General features: G+C 43.2%; 1 protein-coding gene and 1 long non-coding RNA gene across 3 annotated transcripts in view; both read left to right on the forward strand.

Moving 5' to 3' along the window:
• GLI3 (GLI family zinc finger 3) overlaps positions 1 to 24012 on the forward strand; it is a 306557-nt gene that overhangs the window by 91389 nt on the left and 191156 nt on the right. For both annotated transcript variants that reach the window (XM_065938677.1, XM_065938678.1), the window contains exon 3: positions 4463 to 4705. In XM_065938677.1, the coding sequence (XP_065794749.1) occupies positions 4463 to 4705 (243 nt within the window). The remainder of the gene's footprint in view (positions 1 to 4462; positions 4706 to 24012) is intronic.
• LOC136170473 (uncharacterized) lies at positions 5191 to 6834 on the forward strand. Its single transcript, XR_010663642.1, has 3 exons — positions 5191 to 5249; positions 5431 to 5502; positions 6315 to 6834. It is a non-coding gene; the product is annotated as an uncharacterized lncRNA (long non-coding RNA).

A 24012-nucleotide genomic window follows, 5' to 3' on the forward strand; every position in this document is an offset into this window, starting at 1 on the left:
CTTTTTGAAAAGATGTTAAGAAATTCAGTCACAATAGAGAGCCTAGTTCTGAACGTGTTTCACTCGGTCCATTGAGGTCTGGGCTCCAGCCTTTGTGTGGAGTGAATTGAGCTGAGCGGCTAGCTGGTTGCAGAGAGGTGAATGAACAGTCGCTGTGCAGTGGCAAATTCTGGCAAAGAAAGAAGCGCCCCCTCTTCCTTTATTTTCCAATATGCATTCCTGTACAACCCCGCTAGTGGCCATATGTGGCGTCGAGCCTGTTCTTAAGTCAATACGGGGTACTTGGTTTATTGCAACTCTTGTTAAGTTTGTCTTGTAATTGAAGCTGCTGTTGACCTTGCTTGGGGACCGTTTGTAAAACCGTTTATTTAGCATAAACTGAAATAATAAACCCTCCTTCTCTGGGGCTGATTGTGATAGGGTGACATTAGTTTGATTTAATGATTAGCCAGCCTGACCCTTCTGCTGGAGAGAGTGCCTTGAATAGAGAGAGTTCACTCGGAAGCACTCAGAAAGAATACTAATGAGCTTGTTAAATTTAGCATGGCTCCAACCACTTTTAATTCCTCTAATGGGAGCAAGCCCTGCCTGGGAGAGGGAGAGGGCCAGGGTGCAGGGAGGCAGGGAGACACCGAGAACGTTCCTAGCAGATCTGCACTGCTAGAGAAAGCCCAGCAGAAAGAGAAGTTTGCAGGAAGTAGCTAGCCAGAGCCTGGGACTGAGTTGTAAGTATCCATCTGTTCGCTTTCGCTGTGTCTTCTGTGTCTTGCGGGGACGAGAGGCGTGATGCTTTTAAAATGGGATTGCAGGGGATGGCTTAAAATCCACGTTCATTTCAAAGAGGTGAGCTCTTGTACCACTGAGTTCCTCACCTGCTGATTTGGTCAGGGGGACAGGAAGTGTTCCTAGTTGGTGATGTGGTGCAGGGTTTTACCTTTCCATGGGAACAGTCATCTGAAACTTTTCTGTCCAGTCAATGCAAAAGAGCAGTTGTGTCCTGGGTCTCTAGAAGAAGTCAATCAAGAGTTTGGGAACAAACGCTCAGGGGTGTGTGTGTGTGAGTGTTGAGTCCTGCTTCTCACCACACGATGACTTCCTGGAAACCTTCCCTGTAAATGGTCTAAGTGATGCTGGTGATGAAGCCGCTCTTGAGTTGTGAGAGTTTATGGCACCAAGCGTGTCTGATGCAATATGGGTTGCCTTTGGATGAGTTTGGAAAAACCTGGGACAGCTTCTGAAATGCAGTGTGGGAGCAGCCCTCCCTGCGGTGGGTGGGAATTCACTTATTTCCACTGGAGCACAGATATGCAGAAGGCAGGGGATCCAATGTGGGATCCTGATGACAGTTTTGAAAACAGTTTTTCTCCTGAAGCTTTTTAGAGACTCGCATGTCTCAGTCTGACCCTCCGAGCCTGCAGCTGCTGAACCGAGAGAGGCATGAACAGTCGCCCTGTGTTTGGCTGTTCAAATCCACTGGCAGATGCTTCTGGAGGACTGGGCTGTTTGCTTACATTTTTGTAGCCGACTTCTGCTTGTTGCCATGGTGGACAGTATGTTTCTGTCAATAATTTGGCCTTGCGTAGCCTGTCTGCGCTGACTCTCCAACTTTATTGAACAACTCAGCTCAACTGAGCAAGATTAGACAGCTCTCGTCTTTTTGGCTTGCTAGAGTGGTTGCTAAATTTATAAGAGCAGGCAGGAATATGGCTTGGAAAGTTTCCCTTTCACTGTAGATAGCACGCTTTCAAGCCTCATAGCTGTTTGTATTCTGGGAGTGTGTACTGTCAAGGTTTCATCCTGAATGCCCCTCAGAATCAACTCAGTATAGGAGGTGAACTTCAGGAAATAATCGCCTGCTGGAATTTTCTGGAGAGGGAGAGTAGGTGAAAATGTGAGAGTCTTGACTCATATAGGAGTAAGTCTGATGAAAGTTTCCACATGAAAAAAATCCTGGCCTGCATTTTACTAAGAGAATTAGTTCATTTTTTTTCAGTATAAAGTGTTTGAACTTTGCTGACTTCTTGTTCTAATTTGATATTCACACATATTGAGTTAACTCTCTTGAAGAAATTAATTTTTAGCTAAAAAGACCCTCCTGTTTCCACTTGCCCGCCTCCCCTTAACTGCTTCTTTCTCCCATGAGGTGGAGAAGAAGGTGGGAGGGCTGTGATTAGTCCATGCCCATTATTCAGTTATTCGTGAAGTTGGAGTCAAATGCTTGTCCGTAAAGACATCGTGTCTAAGAAACTCACTCTATTGTAGGGATGCAGTTTTAAGAGAAGAAAAGTTAATTTCTTCTAGGAAGATTAAGTCAAGGGAATCCTGTTTTAAACCTGGAACAGATTAGTAGGACTTGGTTATTCATCTTTCCCAGAGAATGCTAATTGCATGTCACAGTCCCTCTTGGTATGATCTGTCTGGCTTTCCAAATGCAGATCCATTCTACAGAATTTACACCTTAGTGCAAAGTTGAAATTGGAAGTTGTGCAGGCACACCTTAGTGGAAAATATGACTTTGGCCATGGTGGGAGTTTTTATAAACCAACTATGAGTTTTGAGTGTTTTTGACATCCTTCTGTCTTTACATCACTGAAAAGCTTCATTCTGCAGCCTGCAACTTTACTGCTCATGAAGTTAGCAGTATAGATTAGGGCCTAAAAGTATTAGAAAGAGAAATTAAAATGTAGGATTTTTTGTTGTTGTTTTTGTAGTTTGTTTTTAAACTAGCGAAAGCATGGTTGGAATTGCTTTTGTAAAGATCAATGTGTGAAAATGTGACCATTTTCTTTTTTAGTAGTTACTTGATAGATTAAACTCATAATTTATCCCATCATTACAAGATTTGAGGGTGGGGATCTGCACAAAATAATGCTAAAATAATATTTCACAGTTATCCAGCAGTAGTCAGCAGAATCACTGTAAAGTCCAGAACATACCTCATTGCCTATTTGGTTTTGAAAGTCATTTGCTAGGTTAAAAAAAAATATATATACTGCTTGTTTCTTCAGGTCCCAAAACATAGGCAGGAAAATGAGAGTTGCTACTGGCTTTAGCTAGTTCAAATTATTAGTCATCACAAAAGAGTTGTTGTTACTTGAGTTTGTATTTTCACACTAGTTCATGTTCATAGCTATTCTTCTAAATTTGTCAAAAGAGCTATGAAATTGCTAAAGCATGCTTTTTTTCTGTTTTTTTTTTGAAGATAAGTTTAAGACAGTATGTCTTTAAGAGAGTATGTCTACTCAGCTAGGCATAACTCTGTTTTGTTTGGATATTTTGAAGAGAAGTTTGTGTGTGAAGATGAGATGAGTTCAAGACCTGTTCAACTAAATAGTACAACAGTATTATTATTTACACCCACTTATAGTTTTCTTGTTTTTGTTTTGTTTTTAGGATCAGGAATAGAAGCAGCTTTCAAATGAGGCGTCTAAGCAGTGTCCCAACAGCTTTTTTTCCAACAGCCTTTATCTGCCAGAACACAGTCTGTGGCTCAGACACAGAGCTTGTGTGGGCATAATTGAGAGCGTGCATATGATTCTTACAGATGAATTGGTCCACTTGTTGTGGGTTCTCATCGCCAGTTTGGTTTGATTTTATGCCACAGGTCTTTGATCTGCTATTATCGGAAAGGCCATCCCATCACATTTGCAGAGAACCATAGTGGACAGATGGAAAGTTCTTACAGATGAAAGGGAACAGAAGTATGAGGGAGTTTGAATTTCATCAAGCCGTTTCTTACATGTTTGAAACGATGTCTGGAGCCCACCGGAGTGTGGATGTAGATCAGTGTGACTGACGCCCTCCACACCCACATTCTATCCCCATTTTCCTCTTAGCTCTCAGCTCTGTTCGGTAGGCCGAAGCAGGAGGTGTCCTGTAAGGGGCACTGTAGGTTTTCATGATTGCGTCTTTATCCCTTGGAACCAGTGGGTTTTCTGTCCCATGTCTGGCACTGTTTCATCTCTCAGTGGATCATACATCTGACTTAAATCACAAAGACAAGTTTTGCTTTCTAACAAGTCCTCCTCCGAGAAACAGGGGTCCCTTGCCTCCTGGATCACCGGAGGCCTGACTTCCTCAGGCCAGGAGAAGCTGGCAATCCACAGCCTTAGTCTGGCAACATCTCCAGCTCCTCAGGCCCTGCAGGGATACTGGCAGGTCCCTGATGGGAAACCTCACTAGCAGATTCGGCTGGAAGCCGGGGATGAGAATGCTTACATCTCAGTTTAATAGGCTCATTTCCTGCTCCCCTTCCTCCTTCGATTTGTATCTTGGACCCTCATTCATAAACAGTTTTGGCTTGAGACCCTCCAGTCATGGCTAGCTTTCAAAGTTGCCAAGAGTGAGAAGTAGGCTTCTTCGGGAGGCGGGGAGATGGATGGACGGGGAGCCCCAACTGATGACGGGTTTTGAATGCCTCCTCAAAGTGCTCACAGAGTTTTCATTTCCCTTCCGTCTTCAGAGGATGAAAGTCCTGGACAGACCTATCACAGAGAGAGAAGAAACGCAGTCGCCATGCAGCCACAGATCGCCCCGGGGCTCGGCAAGATCAGCGAGGAGCCTTCCACATCCAGCGACGAGAGGGCCTCGCTGATCAAGAAGGAGATCCATGGGTCCCTGCCCCACCTGGCCGAGCCCTCCGTCCCCTACCGCGGGGCTGTGTTTGCCATGGACCCCAGGAATGGCTACATGGACCCTCACTATCGTAAGTCGCCCCCAGTCCGTGGCACGTGCTGCGGGAGCCACGGCAGGCTGTGTGTGAGCGCATGTGCACTTAGTTACTTGTCTTGTCCTGTTTTATGCAAATGAGTAATTTACTGTCTACTGTACTTCTTAACTTCTCCCTCATCCTGTTCCTTCTTTTTAGGGAAACCATTTCTTTCCACCTCTAAGCAACTTGGACCTGGGGGCTGGGGGGCGGCTGCCAGGAAGGTGTCTGTCTGTGGCGAATCCACACAGACCTTTCCTGGGAACTGAAACCAGATTTTCTCCACCCAAGTAGACCCTGCTGGAGGGAAATCGGTTGAGGAGGGGGAGTTATTAAAGTGGGAGGCATTAGCAGGTGTCTTTAATGGCAGATATTCCCCTTGTTAATATATATATTTTTTGCTTTATTGTCGAGGAACAAACAAACCTCTTTTAGCCAACCAGGGCCAAATTCCTTCCTACTTTCTTCTGGAATTCGCAGACCGGAGACCTCGTAAGCTCCTCTTCTCGCACTCAGAAAGTTTAAGAAATGAACTAGGATGGTGAACACACCCACGGGATGATTTTCTCCCAAGGCAGAATGCAAAAGAAACTATATATAAGGGTTGAGCTTGTTTCCGGCCTGGTTCTAGTTAAAATATATAATTCGGTGGTGGAGTAATGAAGTTCATATTGAGATGCCCAAGCGTGCAGCTCTTGATTACAGATTTATCACCTTGCCAGGATACAGACCTGCTGTTTAACCTTCCCGGCTCCAATTCCAGATGATCCATCGTGTGCCACAGACGGGGACTGGTTTGTGTTTTCCTTTTTCCACATCATTCAGAAATTTTAGTGTTTTAAGGCAAAAGGTCATTAGCCAGATGACTGATGAGTGAGGACAGCTGATTAGTGCATGTTTTTTGGTTCAAGAAAGTGCCCAGGATAAAAGCTAATTTCATCCCTTCATTAGTTGGCTTGAAGCAGAGGGGAATGTTCCCTCATCAGGGCGCAGATCAAAGTGCTTCACACAACCTTAAGTCTCAGCAACTGCTCCCCCGTCCTCCCCAACTAGATTATATTGTTGGTAAAGATGTAAGATACATTACTTTTTTTCAGTGGAGGGAGAATTTTTTTTAAGTGGTCAGAGGCATAAAGGAAAAGGTTCGATGGCTTCTTGTTAGTTTTTCAAAAAGCCTGCAACTTTTCTGTTTAAAAAGTGCTTCTCAGCCCTATGGCTGCAGTTGTTAACTTCTACAGTTACAGAAATGAGGAGGTATAGCGTGTGTGTCTTTTCTTTCCTCGTTAGAGGTTTATTTCATATTATTTTTCCTTTATTTTTGGAATGAGAGTTTACAATAGTTGTCAGTAGGGTTTTTCTCCAAGCCCATGTCTGAGTTTTCTACATTGTATTTTTGTGGATGGGTCTCTATTAGATCTCATCCATGCAGAAAATATGAGGGACTCTACATGCTCCCTACCTATATTAATATTCCCCAAGAGTATGCTTACTTTTGAAAAAGGATGACGTCTAGATTATCATCCATACATGCCCTGCATTGTTTGTGCCCTTGGATGGGAACACAGACTTTCCCCGTTTCATGTTTATGTTTTGTTTTTCATTCCAGATGCCCACTAATTAGTGAATAGTTAATTGCTCAGGACAGCTGAGCAAAGTAGGCAGATGACCGTTAACTTTCTCTGTGCCGTTCAACGTGCAGCTTGCCCTCGGCCCATTTGTTCCAACGGTTTGCCCATTGCGTCCTCTCCTCATCCTTTGAGGGGCTGGGATCTCTGCACGCCTGGGACCCCTATCCCTGCTTGGGGTCCTTGTGTGTGACCCCCTTCCCCAACCTCCAGTGGGAGTATGAACTAGCACAGGGCACTGGAAAACTCCTGATGGCTCTTGGACCCATTGCTTGTCACTCTGTTGAAGAGGCATCGCACCTATAGGTTGGTTGTGCTTCAGCTTTTCCCATGGTATTGTTCAAACCACTATGAAATCATTGGGTAATTTACAAGTGAGGTAGGTTGTCTATCACCAAATGGCAAATGCTTTTCTGCCCCACCATTCCAACGATGTTGGGCATGAATAAATGTTATCGTTACATCCATCATATGGACATGGAGTCCTGGAGATTCGCTCAGCAGCCAAGGCACTCATGTTCCAGCCTTGCCACCTACTGACCTTGTGACTGTCGCCAAGTGGGCTTGTCTCTAAGATCCCTCCAAGGATCCCTTCTCAGCTGTTGAATGGGCGTGATGTGAGACTGCCAGCCCCACAGCGTCCTTGGGACAATTAAGTGAGACAGTGCCAATAAAATACCAATATTTTGTACAATCTCTGGCTCGTGGTGAAAGCATCTGAATCATTAGGTATTCTCTCTCTTCTCTGCCTCGTTTTCCTTCTCCTGCTTCTTCCTCTCCTTCCTGTCCCATCTTCGTCATCATGAGCAGCAGCAGCATCGTCCCCACCACCATCTGTATGTGATATGTTCACTCACCAAATCAAGGTGTCTTGTCAGAATTGCAGTTGTGTTTGGTTCAGTGTAGACTGGCCTTTCTCTGTCAGACCTGCCTTCCTGATTCCCCAAGGTCAGTGCCTTCTCCAAACACAGATTAGAGATGGAGTGAATTGTAAAAAAAAAAAAAAAAAAAAAAATCTTAGGGAAAGAGTGTGGGGTTAGCATGGAGTGCCGTAGTCTTCTAATCAGAAGTCTTTCTCACTGAATCTTAAAGGATGGGCTGTCATTTTTTTCTGTTTGAGGAGCAGAGAAATTTAAAACCTTTTACATGAGTTGCAGTAGTTTTAACATTTGAAATTCCTACCAGAAAGTGTTTTATATGACATATACAAGCTTAATGCCTGTGGAAAAGTGAAAGGTATAGTATTTAGGTGTTCAAGGTAAATGATGTAAAGGTGTCCTAAACTAAGCTCCAAGAAGTCAGTAGGACATGACTCTATTTTTTCTAGCCCCCACTTGGATTATTTAATCTTCTACCAGTATAATGAGTGCTTTTTTAGGTACTTTGTAATAATACCTATTTGACATGGATTTAATCATCCAGGTAAATGACAGATGGGAAGCTGAAACTGACACATCTTCCAAGAATTTTTTAGCGTGTGAGAAAAGTGCCCTCTTTTTCAAATGAGATGTAAAAGTTTGGCCAAGTTTCTTTACCTTGTCTCCATCGGCAGCCTTGTCAAGCTCTCAAACTGATTGTGGACCTTCTGTAGCTAAAGGTTCAGAGACATCTTTTTAGGTTACTGCCTTTTCCCTTGAGTCGTCTGCCAGCCCCACTAGACCCTTGGAGGGAAAGACTTCTCTAATCCAGTGTAGCTGGGCTTGTGAACTCTCACAATAATTCCTGCATTTCTCTGTGGTTGGAAAACGCAGACGTTCCAAGATGCCTAATTTGTGCTTCTATATATACTAGCTTTGTATTTCTAACGTGTGGGCAGCCTTCCTGTAAGACCGGAAAAAGGAAAATCGTTTTTCCCCTCAGAAGGACATCTGTAAAATTTTTATTGCTTAAGGCTCTGTTATACTTGGGTAGGCAATGTTGCATCTTCACAAATTGCACTTAGGCGGGATTCAAAGTATTTTGGGTTTTGTGGGTTTGACTTTTACAAAAAAGAAAAAAGAGAAAACCCCAGGATAGCGGGCACTTCAAACATTTGCAACATATGTTTGGAATAAAATCCTCACAGGGGGGACCAGGGGCTTTCTCTCGCCAAGGGTAGCTGTGGAAGGGGTGTATATCAAGGCAAGAAAGTAGATGTTCCAGCCGCGTGGCTCAGACCCGGGGTGGTACTGACAGGCTGGCTGCTGTGGGATCGCTCGTGCTTTATAATTGGGCAGGGCCTGGGAGGGACCAGATCTGGGGATTCTGACCTGCTTGTCCTGGAGTCAGGATGACGACCCCCATCTCCAGCCCAGAGATTTCTTAGCAAAGACTTTATTCTGCTCCTGCTTTATCTGCAGCCAGATATGCCAAACCACCATCACTCCCTGCTTTCACTTACCACCGTGCATTTCTTCTTTTATAAACTGACAAGGCAGGTGACATAATAGTTAAAGCATTCCTGTACCCTGGCCGACACTTAACTTTTATTCGCTTCCCTGTTACAGAAAACATGTGTTGCATTGTCTTCTGGACTGTGGAGTGCAGTTTTTTAACTATCCCTGCTGGGCTCTTGGTGGGGAGTTTCTTGGAATCACCATCATGTCATATAGGTCCCCTGCTGGTTTTGTTACGGTGGGGAGGGTTTAGAAAGATGCCCCCTTTTCTAAAATTTCAGGTCTCTTTTCCAGTTTTATAGTTGTGTGAAGACTGCTTTCTTTATGCCCCCAACTGCTCCCAAGCAGTTATTCCTCCTGGAAACTATGATTCATTCCTCCATGTAAATGCTTTGATTGAAAACATACCGCTGGTATTCTTCCTTATGTTTCCCAGCTCAGATGACAGAACTATTAGTTGCTAATTAGCAAAAACCTGAGGAATTAACTTAAAGAAAAGAAACTGAATTTTTAATTGGCTGGCATTTATCTTCTGCAGAAAGCTGATGTGCTGAGCCTACTTGCATTCTTGTGTGCTAAAAAAAAGGCAAGGAAGATATTTTTTCTACCTGTCTGTCTGTCTTTATGTTAGGTGACTTTCCACACCCTTAAGAAATCCATCTTCTAAGTGAGGAGAAAGGAAGAGGTGTATTTTACATATTTAATAGACGCACCTGCTCACATTTCTTTTACTCTCGGAGTGTCATCTGGAGGCTGTGAAAGACAAAGATGCCTACGAGGCACAAATGAACAGTTTGGTATTGACCAAACTGCAAAGACAGTGACAGCTCCCCGGGTGCACAGTTCTGTTCTCATGCAGGCTGTTGTTTCCATCTTTGGAGAACAGTTGAGGAACCAATCAGGAGTGCTGTGATTGTTCCTCCCTCCCCCCACCCCCCGAAAACTGGAGGGTTTCACCAGAAAGACTGATGTTGGTTCCTGGTCTGGTGGCTTTGCTGAGTGTCTTGCATCTTGAGCTAGTCGACTTGAATCATGGGAGGACCTAGAGTGGGAAGATGCAGACAAGTCTAGGAAGCTTTGCAAAACTTATTTGTGAGCTTAAGAAAAGCTCCCTACTTATTCCTGTCCTTCTCTTAGAAATTCAGTGTAATGATCTGAGGTTTCTTTCAGCAGCTTGGAGGTAAATGTTTTAAGACCAGAAATAGTGAGCCCATGTCCACAGACTTTTTTTAAATAGAGCTACACTGCAAGGAACCCTGCAGAAAGTGGTGGAAATTTAGAAATCATTTTTAGGAGGCTCCAGATTCTACTCCCCACTGAATCTTTGACATGACTGTGACTACGCCTGAGTCTTGGGAAACAGGAAGTGAGACTGGAACCTCGATGGGAAGAGAAGAAACTGTGACCTTTGGAAAAAGAGCTATTGATTTTATCCCTTGAATTTAGGGGACATATTTATTAGAGGGGACCGGGGAGAAGCTTGAAGCCCGTTCCTCTAGGAGAGGAATAGAAAGGAAAGGCAAAGGGAGACCATGTTCTAGAAAGAGCCCGTTGGCTTGGTGTTCTGGCCTTGCCCTCTCTCTCTCTTTTGCCCTAACAGTGCCCCCTTCAGGCAAGTCTGGCTTCCTTGGCCCACTGCTCAGGCCGTCCTGCTCAGGCTGTTGTCCTCCCAGAATAATTCTTGCCTTTTCTACTCACCTTCAAGTGCTGTGCAGTCTTCAGTCTAATGATGCACTTCCTTTGAAAGGCTTCCTGAAGTCCCATCTCACATGGATTTTTTCCTACCCCGCATCCCTAGTCCATGTGTAAGACCCTGAAACGCATCACAGCTTGGGTTGTCCGTGTATGTTGGCCTGATCTTCTCTAGAATAAGGTGGTGTCTGGGGCAGTGCTTTGTTCTTCTATCCACCAGAGTTCCTAGGCAGGACCGAGAGGGCTTGTTAATGCAGAGAAGGGGTGAGCTGTTCATTGCTTGGCCTGTTAACACTGGAGATGAAGTTGATCCAGAGCCTGCTGGTCAAAGGTAGCTCCTTGGCAAACAGAAGAAATGGAAGCTTCTGCTTCCATTTTATAATTTACTCATTAGAGTCAACGTCTGATTCAAGCGTACTCCCCCCCGCCCCATCCTCTCTGAACATAGGCAGGGTTTAAAGTGTTTATGACACATTAATTCATTTATAAGTTGTTCATTTGCAAAACATCAAGAATGTTTGCTTCCACATACCTGCAGCACATAACTGCCAGGGTGCTCAGACAACGTGCATTGTGGTTCTTTGGAGGAAATTGACACTTGACTCAGAGTTGGATGAGGACCAATTCATTTTAAACACCATGGGATTTGCCTAGGAGATCTCCTGTGTATTCTGAAGTCCATCTAAAAATCAAACAGGTAGATATTCTTCCTGTGGTTAAGGTGAGCATGATATTTGTTTTGCCCTTTAATAAATTTCAGTGATCTCTCTTATCTTCAGTAACCTCTGAAGATATGCACGGTTTCAGTAACATTTTTCCAACTCATTAGTGTGGAAGTATGTGTGTAATTCCTGGTAATGGGATCTTCCATCGACAAATTGATTGGGATCATGAATCCAATTGTTTAAATATTCCATGGAACTATGTTCCTTTTCTAATTTGGCTACCTACCCAACACTCAATGCAAGTGGCAGTATTCTTAGCTGCTTATACTTTCTTTTCCTCCTATGTCGCTCCCTCCTTCCTTGAGAAAAAGCATGAGAAACACAGCAACTCCTGCCATTTCATAGCCATCTGCTCACAGCTTCCTAGCCCATTTTCTAACAGAGGCAACATTATCCTTGGCCCCCTCCTCCTTTTTCTTGTATAATTAAAGAATGTTACCTTTGATGTCTCTTGAAAGCTGCATCTCCTGCTCTGCTTTAGCTTTCTTGATCTTGTACCTATAAATTTGTGCTGTATCTTCATCTCACTTAGTAAAAGGGCTGGATTTTTCTTTGTGCCTTGCACAATTTGGTTTAATATGGGGTTGCCGATCTGGCATTTTATGACTCTGTCCTTCTTATGTTCTGATAGAGTTTGGATTCTTGTGGAACTCTTTGAAAAGTATCCAACTTTCAATCCTTTGAGCTTTTACATGTGGGTCCATACTTTGGGTCTCTCCTAAAACGCATTGTTTTCATTTTCCTAATATCTTCCCTTCTTTGGGGGGGCGTGTCTCCTGGCTTTTTATCAGCCTAAGTTTTTGATGAGTTTCTTCCTGTTAGAAAAAAATGAAGAAAGTTTTGGACTCATTTAGCTGTTTGTGTTTTTGGTTCACTTATCAGTCATTTGCTAGTTATCATGCTTACCAAATGTCTCTTAAGTGCTAGCCTGTGTTGGACAGAAAGAACAAGGTCATTGCTTCCGTGGAGCTTTAGGCCAGTGGGACAATAAAACAGGTAGATAAGCCCTTGCCGAAAGTTGGTATAAAGGATGTATCACAAAAGATAGATGCAGGGTCCCTGAGGAGTAGAAAACACAGACATACCTCACCCAGACTTGATGAGTTGGGAAGGCTTCCTAGAGAAAGTTATACCTGAATAAATATTTGTGGTAGAGGTAGAGAGACATTTGTGAAGGTGTAGAGGCCAAAGGAAAACCTGACACGCGTGAGGACCTGAGAACTAGGAGGCTGGGGAGTGGAGCTCACGTCAGAGATGACAGGAGACTGTGGAAGTGGCTGTGGAAGTGCGAGCCAGCAGGCTTCCTAGAAGCTGATGTTCTGCTGCGTGAGTCCAGGGCAAGCCCTAAGACTTATTTCATGGCTTTTGCATATTTAAGCAGATCTTTGGGTATCTATGTTCCCCATCACCAGCCCAGAATTTGTCCCAGATTGAATTAACTTCCTCCTTCTGATTTGCCTGTGTGCAATTCCATCTTCAGACCCCCCTGACTTCTTTGGCTGACTCCTCATCCTGTGGTCCTCAAGGACATGCTACCACTTCCCCAGTGCCCTGTGTTAGATTTTCTTTTGAAGACAACAAAATCATATCTACTTGTTCACCAACTGCTGAGCTTTTCTGTACTAGATAACCCTGATAATCACAGAATCTTGGTCTCAAAGTACAAACCCCAAACACTGGGAAATAAGTGCAACTTTCATTGCCAATGAATTAAGAATGCTCTGTATCAGGACATGTTTTAACTTCAGATCCACAATAAAAAATTTAAAAACCTGGAGTTTTACTTTATTGAAAACTCAAATCCCCTGACATCAGTGGAGCCAGAGGTATTGTGCAAAGGGCCCACGGCGAGGCTGGGGAGACGGCCCAGGAATAACAAAGTGAAATTCATCTGGGAAATCCAGTAGCTAATGCCACTGGGAGAAAATGAGAACAAAGACTTCCAGAAGTGGGATAAGCCCGCAATCCAGCCTGGACAGAAAGAGTCATAAGGGAGATGGGGGGGGGGGGGGGGAGCGGGTACTCCTGAGGAGGAGCCGAGTCCTCTCCGTGGGGGGCTGAAGGGCTAATCAGCGGGCATTGTGTAGGTCAGAGGAGGCTCACTCTATGAAGGTGGGTGTTTACTCGTCCACTGGGGGGACTCAAATCTACATCCTGATTATGCTCCTGACTTGTGAGTGGGATCAAAGGGGAGCCTGTCTCCTGGTTTAGAGAGGAGCAGGAAAGTGTGCACGAAGCATCCTAGGAAACAGACACCAACTCTTTTTTTCTGTTGGCTTTCGTGAAATAAACCTGCATTTGAATTTGACAAGATTTCAGATTTCTTCCCCAATCCTGTTTTTCCCCTTTAAATAAGGAACGACATCACCTCCCTTCCCCCTCCACCAGCGTCTGTGATTCCAGCTTAGTTCAAAGAATCTGACTGCATAGATTGACTCTTTTGATCAAATGTGCAGTTTATTTCATATTTAACATACAGGATATATATTACACAGCATATAATGCTATGAAATGCATTTTTATGTAGCCTTTATGTTTTATCTTTAATGATGTTTCAAGCATAATTTGTGCCTTTCACATTCCCCAAATTGATGATATAGAGAGACAGTTGATGAGCAGTTGGAGGCACCTGAGTGCCTGCAGTGTCCCCGACTACTCTGATCAGAACCCTGGTGTGATGTGCTTCAAGTCTTACTCCGTTGGGTACATGATGTATGATCTTCATTTGCATTCAAAAATTCCTTGCATCTTTTTGAGAGTCTGTCATCAGTCAGACACTGTCTAGGTCCTGAGGGGGCAGTGTTTGCCAAGACCAGTCAGGTCCAGGCCTTCGTGGAGCCCACTTTCTAGCCGGAGGAGAAACACACACCAAACATGGGGGGACAGGCATCAACAATGAGACAGCACAGCAGGTGCTCTGAGTCCACTAAGACAGATGGTGTGCTGGGGGAGAGTAGGGGTGGAGAATCGTGCCTTGGAAGGGGCGGGCAGAACAGAGAAGGCCCTTCTGGACAATGTTTTTGCAGTTGACACTCAGGTGACAAAAGGAGTTCAACCTTGGGAAGGTCCAAGGGGAGAGCATTTCATTTTAAGAGTGGAATTTGTGGATTTACTGTGGCCACGTCTAGGAGCAGAGAGAAGGCAAGTGTGCTGGACTAGTGAGGCAGTGAAATAGGTGGGGGAGATGAGTTGGAGGGATCTTGTAGACCAATGGATAGCCAATGGAGGGAGTGACACGGTTTGACTTTTTTTACTCAAGGAATATCACGTTTTTTGGTGTGTAGGGACTCTCATGGAGTGGAGTATAGAATTTGGGAGGCAGCTCTCAACAGGTGTTGCAGTAGCCCAATGGGAACTGGTTCCCCCTTTTAGAAACTATAATTGGAACTTACCTGGCAGCCCAGTGGTTGAGACTCTGTGCTTCCACTGCAGGGGGTGTGAGTTTGATCCTTAGTGGGGAACTAAGATCCTACATGGTTCCCCCCACCCTGCCCCAAATAGAAACCATAGCCGGCAGAAGTTGAGCCCTCACTCTGTAACACATAGTATGGTACAGACTTTGCTCAAATTCATGTAATTCATGAAATCCCAGCAATAACTTCATGGGAGTTCACTGTGATTTTCCCCGTGGACAAATGAGGAGACTGAGGTCCAAGAAGGCTAAGTCAGTTTCTACCTGGCTCAAAGTGGTTGAAACAAGATTGGGATTCACAGAGTTGGACTCCAGAGCTCACATCCTTAGCTCATGCCCTGTAGCTGCTGAGACTTCAAGATGGCAGTCCAGGTCTGCACCAAGACCTATGTAGGCTGGCTCAGCTGGGAGCTCAGGGATTCTTCTAGACCTGGTGCTGGTGTTGCCAACGCGGACTGGCTAGGGATTGGAGGGCCTTAAGAGGCAGGCTGCCTGCTGCATGGGTCTGCAGGCTTGCACTGTTGGATCCCAGCGTGGAAGGCACCTGAGTGCTCAGTACTACCTCTGTCCTTGCTGTATGTCTGGATGTGGCTGTGTGGGAGAAACGGAGAAATTGCTTTGCAGCTCAGACTCTCCCAAAGATGAGAAGTTATCTGTGACCTAAGTGTGGGGAGGCCTCCTGGTCCTCTCTGTGTCTCTATTTCAGGGGAATAAGTCTGGGGAAACACTGGTGCTCACATGAAGTATTTATCTTGTGCCAGCTGCTGGGGTCCAGACCCCCATTACATGATCTCATTTCTTTTTTCCCACAAACCCATCTGGCAGCTGAATTACCTGAACCTGAGGTCTGGAGTGATTGTGTGGCTTGCTCGCAGGGCCAGTTTGAGTCTGGGCTTCTAGGCCTAGGGTTTGGGAGTCAGAGAGGAAGGCCCCACGTGCACGTGTTAAGCTCTGTCTCCTTACCGTGTCCCTGTCTCCTCCAGACCTACAGGGACTCGGGCCATAGGCTCGTCTCTTGGATCCACAATGCATTCATTACATGGACTCTGCATTCCAAAGAGCAGCCTGTGTAAGTAACTGGCTTTCATGTGTCACCAGTGTGATGCAGTGTCTTGCCCCATCCAGGCCTGTCTGGGGACAGCTCCCGCCTCTGCAGAGAGGCCACTGGGCCATCCCTCACCTGTCCTGTGTGACACCGGGGCAGTGGGCCACCCTGCCCAACCAGGGGAGGAAGCAGCAGATTGAGGTCATCCCTTTAGGTACAACTATACTTGGAAAGTTTCTATCAGAGAGGGAGAGAATGAGAACCACAGTCTTTTCACAGGAAGGCATCTTGCGGTCCCACTAGTATGGGCAGTTCCTGGTCTCCTGGCTTTGGTGTCTCAGAGAAACAGAAAGAATCCTGGGGAGAAGCAGTTAAGCATGATTAAGGAGCTGGAGGAATGATTTATGAGGAAAGATGAAAAGAACTGAATACGAATAACAGCCTGTGCAGGCTAAAAAGACACAGGGATATTCAAATAAGGAAATTGATGCCAAGGAAGGTAAAGACAGAAGCAAATCCATGAAGACAGTCAAGGAGAAGACCATGGGGATCGCTTTGTCTCAGGGACAAGCAGGCAGGACTGATATTTGCTGTAAAGACTGATGTGAGTATCAGATCCTATCTTCATAGAGTTACAGTTTAGGGGACTTGATCTGACCTGAGATGTATCGGGATCAGATAATAAAGATACAAGTTGTAACAAAGCTTCCTCTGTACCAGGAGAATAAAAAAAGTGAAGGTGGAGTCTTTCAAGAGTGACTTTGATCCCCTGAGATCTTTATAACTAGAACAGTCTAAAAATTATGGAAAATTGCTCTAAGGCGTTTAGAGAAGGCAGAGGGATGACTTAGATATTTTTATTGATTCCCCAACATTAACTTAGCACCACACACAGTAGAAACGCAAAGTATGACCCTGGCTCTTGGTTTTGTATTTTGGGGAGAGATCGCCTGAAACAACACCTGAAAACAATTAAGTCCCCTATCAACAAGTATAAAATAACAGGATGAAAGGCACGACCCGGGTCTGGGGAGGGCGATTTCTGATTCCAGCGGGGTTTTACAATAGAGCTCTGACTCCATGGCAAATTTAAATCCAGTATGAAATTTCTCCTAATTAACATTTCCCTTCTTCCTTCCAAATATCAAATTTATGGACTCTGAGAAATTCACATAACGCATATGCCGATGCTGCATTTTCTTTCCGCTTGATCCGTTCCAGCTGTTATTAACTTTCATGTCTGACTTTCATTAATTTATGAGGAGTTCTGAACTGCAATCTGAAATGCTCCCATGAATTTTCAACTTTTGGTGGGGGACAGATTTCACGTAAGTTGATCATGACCCTTGCTAATATTTCAGCCAAGCAAGGGAGTTTGTTTTCTCTCTAATAATCTTTCCAGGGCCCTCCAGTGATGTGTGCACGGTCACGGTCCCCAAGGAAGTGCACAGATAGGCTTTGTCACTGCTGATGTCACCACACCTCCTACATGACTGATAGAACCTGAGCGTCCTCAGTGGCTCTCATCCGGCACACAATTCTTGCCCTTAAAGTCTAATAAGCTCGTGAAAAACAGATTGTCTAGGTTTTTAGAGGCATGCCCTCTGAGCTAGGGCGGGCAGAAGTTTTAATTCTTTTTTTTTTTTTTTTCTGGAACCTAGTTCCCTGACCAGGGATTGAACCTGCGACTAGCCGCGGAAGCACAGAATCTTAACCACTGGACCACCAGGGAAGTCCCATAGGCAAAAGTTTCAATTAGCACTTTTGTGTACCATCGAGGCTGCCTGAAATTCTCCTTCCGTCTCTTCTCCATCATCTAATGCTTCAAAGGAACAAGGAAATGAGTCCAAGGCATGAAAAGTTCAAGTGCAGTTTCGGGTCATTGGTACTAGATTATTTTAAAACATGAGTCCGTTTCATGCTTGGTTACTTGAACTTAATATTTCATTTTGATGGCCATGTTTCGCCAGACTGTAAAATATCCCAGCAATGGTTGAGGCGAGTGGTCAGCACAACCCACCCCGCTCCACAGAGAAAGAATTGGGAGACCAGCCTTATAGTTCCTTTTTAGAAATCTGCTCCAATAGGATATTCTTTAAAAATCTCTTCTTTTTGGTAGCAGCAAAGCCTTGTTCCTTTGATGCTAGTCTCCTGCTATTAATGTTCAGATTTTCTGAAGTGTCTCTCTCTTAATGAGTCACTAGGTGAGTGTGACTTTAAGGCATGGATTTTTTTGCTCTTGCCTTCTGTCTCAAATATGAAGATTCCAATTAGAAGCTGTTAAACAGAGCTTAATGTTAGGGCTCTGATTGGCCCCTCCTTGGAGAAGAGTTGAGATCCTAGGGTGATAATGACATGTGGAAACATGGGCCCTCCTGTTGTGGGAGTTCCCAACACCCATGGTTGGCAGGGACTTGGTGGGTTTGGGAGTGAGACCTGGATGCAGACAGGCTAGAGACTCCACAGGTTGTACCCTGTGATAGGTTTTGGAGTTAGTGACCTCAGAGGCATCAGCAGTGTGTCCTGTCCTTACTTGTCCTGTATAACTAATAACATCTGAGACCAGGGTAAGACAGTTCTTCCAGAGCACCTGCTTTATTTGACTGCCAACCCCGTTTTGCAAACAGCCATGTTAGAAATAAAGATTCAGAGGAGTTGGAGCTTCATTTTCTTTTTTCCCCCCTATAGTCTGATGGCTTAGATATTATATTTTTGTTTGCTTGATTTGCATTTTTAAAGAATTTCATTCTTTCAACTTTCCTAAAAAGTTTTTTTCTTCTAGAAATTAATCCTAAAGGTGGCCTTTTTATGTTCTGAAGTCGAAGGAAAGGCTTTTGGTCTTGGGGATGATAACAGTGGGGTATGGTGATATGCAAAGCAATTGATTCTTTTTTAAATCTTGTTTTCTTTTTTAATGAAGTATAGTTTATTTACAGTGTTTCAGGTATACAGCAAAATGTTTCAGTTATATATATATTCTTTTTCAAATTCTTTTCCGTTACAGATCATGACAGATACTGGATAGAGATCCCTGTTCTCTACAGTAGGCCTTGTTGTTCATCTGTTTTATATCTAGTAGTGTGTGTTGTCAGTCCCCAGTTCCTGATTCGTCCCTCCCCTTTCCCCTGTGGTAGCCATAATTTTGTTTTCTATATCTGTAAACTGATTCCTGATAGGGTGGTAGGTGGTAAGTCAAGATTCTTATCTTCATTAAGGCTCATTTTATTTTAAATACCTCTTAAGGTCTGTTTTTGCTCTCAGTTAAATGTTTTACAAAATCACCCAGTGAATATTGGTTCATCTCTGTCAAAGGATGTCTGATTTAGTTGAACAGATAGAGCTGATGTCCTGAGGATGCCAAAATGGGACGCAGCTTGTGAAGCTACAGGCTTCCAGTCCACTCAGGAGTTCAGAGTGATATTCCAAACTGGAAAAGCTGAGTCAGGTACCAGCAAAGGCCTGTCTTTGAAACTTACTTGTAAAAATGAAACGGGGGGAAAAAAACATGATTTGTAAAAGCTGAACATTTTTTTTCATATTTTGGGATTGTTTGATTACTCCAATGTTGGCTTGTTATTATCCCTAGAAAAGATCCAGAAAGAAGCTTGATGTTCTCTTTATAATTTAACATTTTATTACATTTTTATTAAAATTATATTTACAGCACATGCTCACTTCTACAAATTATAGTGTTCACAAGAGCTTAGGATGCAAAGCTGATGTTGCCCCATCCTTCCTACTCCAACCTTAGACCCAAGGATAGTTTTTGACATTTCTGTTTTAATTCTTTTGACAGACAACAATTACAGCTGCAGTATGTGCTAATACCTTTTGTTCCTGATATATCAACTCCCGATATATTGTACTCCGTATGGTCTATTAAATCTCCAATAAGACAGTTAACCTTTAATTTTCTAACACTGGACTTCCTTTCCTTTCAACATCGATATTACAACTAATTTTTTTTTGTCTGCTGTGATTTTTTTATAACTTTAGAGACTATCTTAAACCTGTTTTCTTTTCTTCATCAAGTTTTCACAGTAACTTTTGATTTTCCAGTTCAAAAGATGAGGATATTAAGGTTCCCCCCTCCCCCTCCCCTGAAATCTCCTGAATCCAAACTTTCCTATCATAGTGTCAAAGTTGTTAATATCTCCATGTATCTTACAATCAGCATCATATCTGCTATGTTTTTGTCCATAGCTTGACTTTAAAAATTGAAAATCAATAAAGCATCTCTAGCCTCAAAGCTATAGAAATGCTCTTCTATTTCTTTCCATAAATACTAGGATCTCACTTCTCTTCTTTAAGTCCATTTTTTATATTATTTAATTTTTTGGCCTCACCTGGCAGCTTGCAGGGTCTTAGTTCTCTGACCAGGGATTGGTCCTAGACCCTGGACAGTGAAAGCATGGAGTCCTTACCCACTGGCCCACCAGGGAATTCCTTCACTAACTTCTGCTTTTTTAAAAATGTGTTTGGCTATGCCGGGTCTTAGTTGCAGCACTAGTTGCAGTATGTGGGCTCTTAATGTGACATGCAGGATTTAGTTGCCTGACCAGGGATTGAACCAGGTACCCTGCATGGGGAGCATGGGGTCAACCACTGGACCACCAGGGAAATCCTCATCCCTGACTTCTTTGTCGATTCTGATGGTGATGTGTCTAGAGTTAAGAACAAGTGGTTTGTCTATTCTTACCCTGATTTAATAGCATACATACTAGTGTGTTGCTTTTTTGTAGTTACTTTAGCTTTTCCTCTAGTCTTGCCTTTATACTATCTTTGTACTATTTCTCCCCAGCCTCGCAACTGTATCTTTTGCCCTTAGGATGGAGTACTTAGCTTTCCTGGGCACTTCCTTCTCCCAGTTAGTCTGGACCAGGTGTGTCAGGACATCCCTTCACAGTCATCTGGGTTGGAACCACTGTCTCCCGGGTCTGACAACTTGGTCATTTTAATGACCAAGTATTTAATGACCAAATATCTTTATTCTGCCTTTGCTTTTGTTTAATCTTTTAGCTAGAATTCTAACTTTAAAAATCTGTTAACACCCAAAGTTGTAGATGAGAAGTCTGCTGCCTGTTTGATTTGTATTCCTTTGTAAATGTCTTATTTTTCCTCTCTGGAAACTTTGGAAACTTGGTAGTCTGAAAGCGTGTCCCTAGATGTAAGTATTTTCAATTAAATTAAGCTGAATTTTCATTCATTCTGCTTATCACTTGGTGGATCATTCCAATCTGAAGATGCATCCTTTATCTCTGGAAGGATTTTTATTCTGTGATATCTTTAGTCATTTTACCCGCCCTATTTTCTATATTCTTTCCTGTTACTCTACTTAGTTGAATGCCTGACCTCCTGAGTTACGTCTCTGTGTCTCAAAGTTTTTCTCTCACATCCTCCATCTGTTCACTTTCAGTCCTGTGTTCTGGGAAATTTCCTTGAATTCACTTTTCAGTGCTTTTGGTGATAGTTTCATTTCCGCCAATGTACTTTTAATTTCTAAGGGCTTTTAAGACCCTTTCATGGCTCTCTTTTTTCAGCATCTTGCTCTTTTGTACGTAATGCTTTCTCAAAACCCTCCAAAAGTTTCCTGCAGGATTAGTTTTTCTTGTTTATTTTGGTCATCCTCGTTTATACCCTTCCAGCTCCTCATAAGCCTAGTGATCCTGAGTATGAGTTAGTGTTCGTGTTAAAACCTCGGGGATGGAGGCTGCCTTGGTTTCCTTTCTTTGGAGTAAGTATCCTGACGGTGCAGATCTATTGCCAGGTTCATCTTTTGGGAGATAAAGCAGGACCGTCCACATGCCAGGACCAGGAGGGCTTTATCGTGGGAAGCAGTGAGAGCCAGTGTGGCTTGGCCCAATCAGGGGTCAGGCACGCTGCAGTGGTTAAGAGCTGGTATGACTCTCATGGGGAGTGTATTTGAATGAGAGACCTGGGATGGGAAGAAGGCTCCAGAATTCATAATGAACTCGCTTTCCCAGGACAGCACATTTGGTTTTTTGGTTTGTTTTGTTTTACCTTTTTATTTTATATTGGAGTATAGTTGATTAACAATGTTATGTTAGTTTCAATGTACAGCAAAGTGATTCAGTTACACATATTCATTCATCTATTTTTTAAAAAATTCTTTTCCCATATAGGTTGTTACATAGTACACACTTCCATATTTAAAGTGGATAACCGACAAGGACCTATTGTATAGAGCAGGGAACTCTGCTCAAAACTGGTGCATTCATTTTTTTTGTTTGTTTTTTGTGTTTTTTTGAAGGAGCATAAAGCCGTAGCTCAGGAACTTGCCAGCCACCTGTACTGATGTGTGTGGGGCAACAGACAGGCACAAGCTGGACGCCTTGTTCCATGTAAAGATGTCTCCAGCCAAAGTCTTCTTGGCTGGACTGGCCACCACATTTATCTTTGCTCCCTTAAAGAATAACAGACTTCTCTGCAAGCCTCAGTTATGATTTGAGTCTTATCCTCTTTGCATCTTGTGGGAAGTCATTGAAATTTCTTGTCCTGGTTTTATTAATTTCATTGGCAGTGTTAAGAGTATGGGTTCTCATGTCAGACTACCTGGGTTTAATCCTGGCTGTGCCACTTCCAGCAGTGTCATCCTGGGAACATCCCTCTGCCTTTCTGAGCCTCAGTTTTCTCATCTTGGGAATGGGGATGAGAGCAGCACCTGCTTCACAGACTTGTTTTGTGGATTGAATTACTGAAGAAATAAAGCTCCTAGCTTCCTTGGTGGCTCAGATGGTAGAGTCTGCCTACAGTGCAGGAGAGCCAGGTTTGATCACTGGGTTGGGCAGATCCTCTGATGAAGGGAATGGCTACCCACTCCAGTATTCTTGCTTGGAGCATCCCATGGACAAAGGAGCCTGATGGGCTACAGTCTGTGGGGTCGCAAAGAATTGGACACTACTGAGCAAATAGCACACTCATACCCGTGCTGCCATGCTGCTCATAGCAGACGGGCTTAGTACATATTAGGTATTATAATTATCCAGCTGCTGTTTCTTCTCCAAGTTGTGTGTGGGTGTATGGTGTGGTGGTGAGAGGTGCCCCACACAAGGTGTGTACTCAGTACATTTTATTACCATTTGTTCATATTTTATCATCATTCCAACATCTACTTCCATGTTTTTTATGTCAAAGAGGTCTTCAGAGGAATGGGGGAGAAACGTGTTTTCCCAGCCTGCCATCTTGAACTAGAAGTGATAAATATTTCGCATGTTTGTTCTACTGCCAAAAGTTTCTACTGCAAAAAGAAACTTAGGGTCCAGTCCCTGCTCTATCAGCTTCTGACAGTCTGACCTTGGACAGGCACTGAACTCTGGTTTCCTTGTCTTTAAAATGGAGGAGGCATGGCCACCTTTTAGGGTCGTAACAGGAATGACATGAGAGAATGAACTAAAAACACCTAGCAAGTCGGCTTCCCTTTTGGGAAAGACCCTTGCATGGTTGCAGTTTCTTTCACCTCTCTGCTACATGGGGCTGTCACCCTAAAGAAGATACTCACACACAAGAAAGTGTGGCTCACGGACTGACCTTTAACATTTAGAATCTCTTTTGATGCTACTGAATCCTTCTTTAATTTTTTTTTTTTTTTCGCTTTTAGCTTTTGGAATGTCTGACATTCTCTTTATGGTTTTACAAATTTAAGAAGCTTGAAAATAATGGAATTGAACTCTAAGATCTGGGTAAAGCCCTACCTCGATAAAAACTAGGCATGATCATTGTGACTTATTGGATGGAATAATGTACAAAAATTAAATAGTACAACTTCCCAAAGGCAACTGACATTCCAGCCAAAAAGTCGTTTAAAAGTCTTATCCTTCTCGCTGAAAGAGCCAGTCATTCATTTCCTAAGAAAAGTTTCCTCTAGTTTATTTTTTTTTTTTTCACTCAAACAGGTTTTATAAAAGCAACTAATATGGTGGTTTAGTAGAAATTTAAGTTACCTAGTTCAACTCTGGCTAACATCATAATATACAATTTAAATGGATGACATCATCAAATTATACGGTGAATCGAGTGTCCATAACTTTAGACTTGCTACAAAGGATAATGTTTCTCCTGACAGCTACGTGTATATATGTTCTCATATGTGTCTTTTATCTTTAGTTGTTTCTTATTTGCATATTAAGTCTATTTTAAGGCCACTGACTAATACACTGTTCTTTTAATTTATTTTTAACATGGTCCATTTTAATGCTACCACAAAGAAATCATTAACTCAGAAAAATCATTATTATATACACTTATCTTGTTTTTAAAGTGAAAAAGTTATTTTTAACCTGTCCCAGGTATTAGGAGGATATAAAGTTATTAAGTTGATGCTCTATTAAATTGAGTCTTCATGGTGGAAACTGGTCGTGTTTAAGAGATGGGCATAGTGAACTGTGAGGATGCACCTGTGCTGGATAGAAG

The sequence above is a fragment of the Muntiacus reevesi genome, chromosome 6 (genome assembly GCF_963930625.1).
Source record: "Muntiacus reevesi chromosome 6, mMunRee1.1, whole genome shotgun sequence".
NCBI classification, from domain to species: Eukaryota; Metazoa; Chordata; class Mammalia; order Artiodactyla; family Cervidae; genus Muntiacus; species Muntiacus reevesi.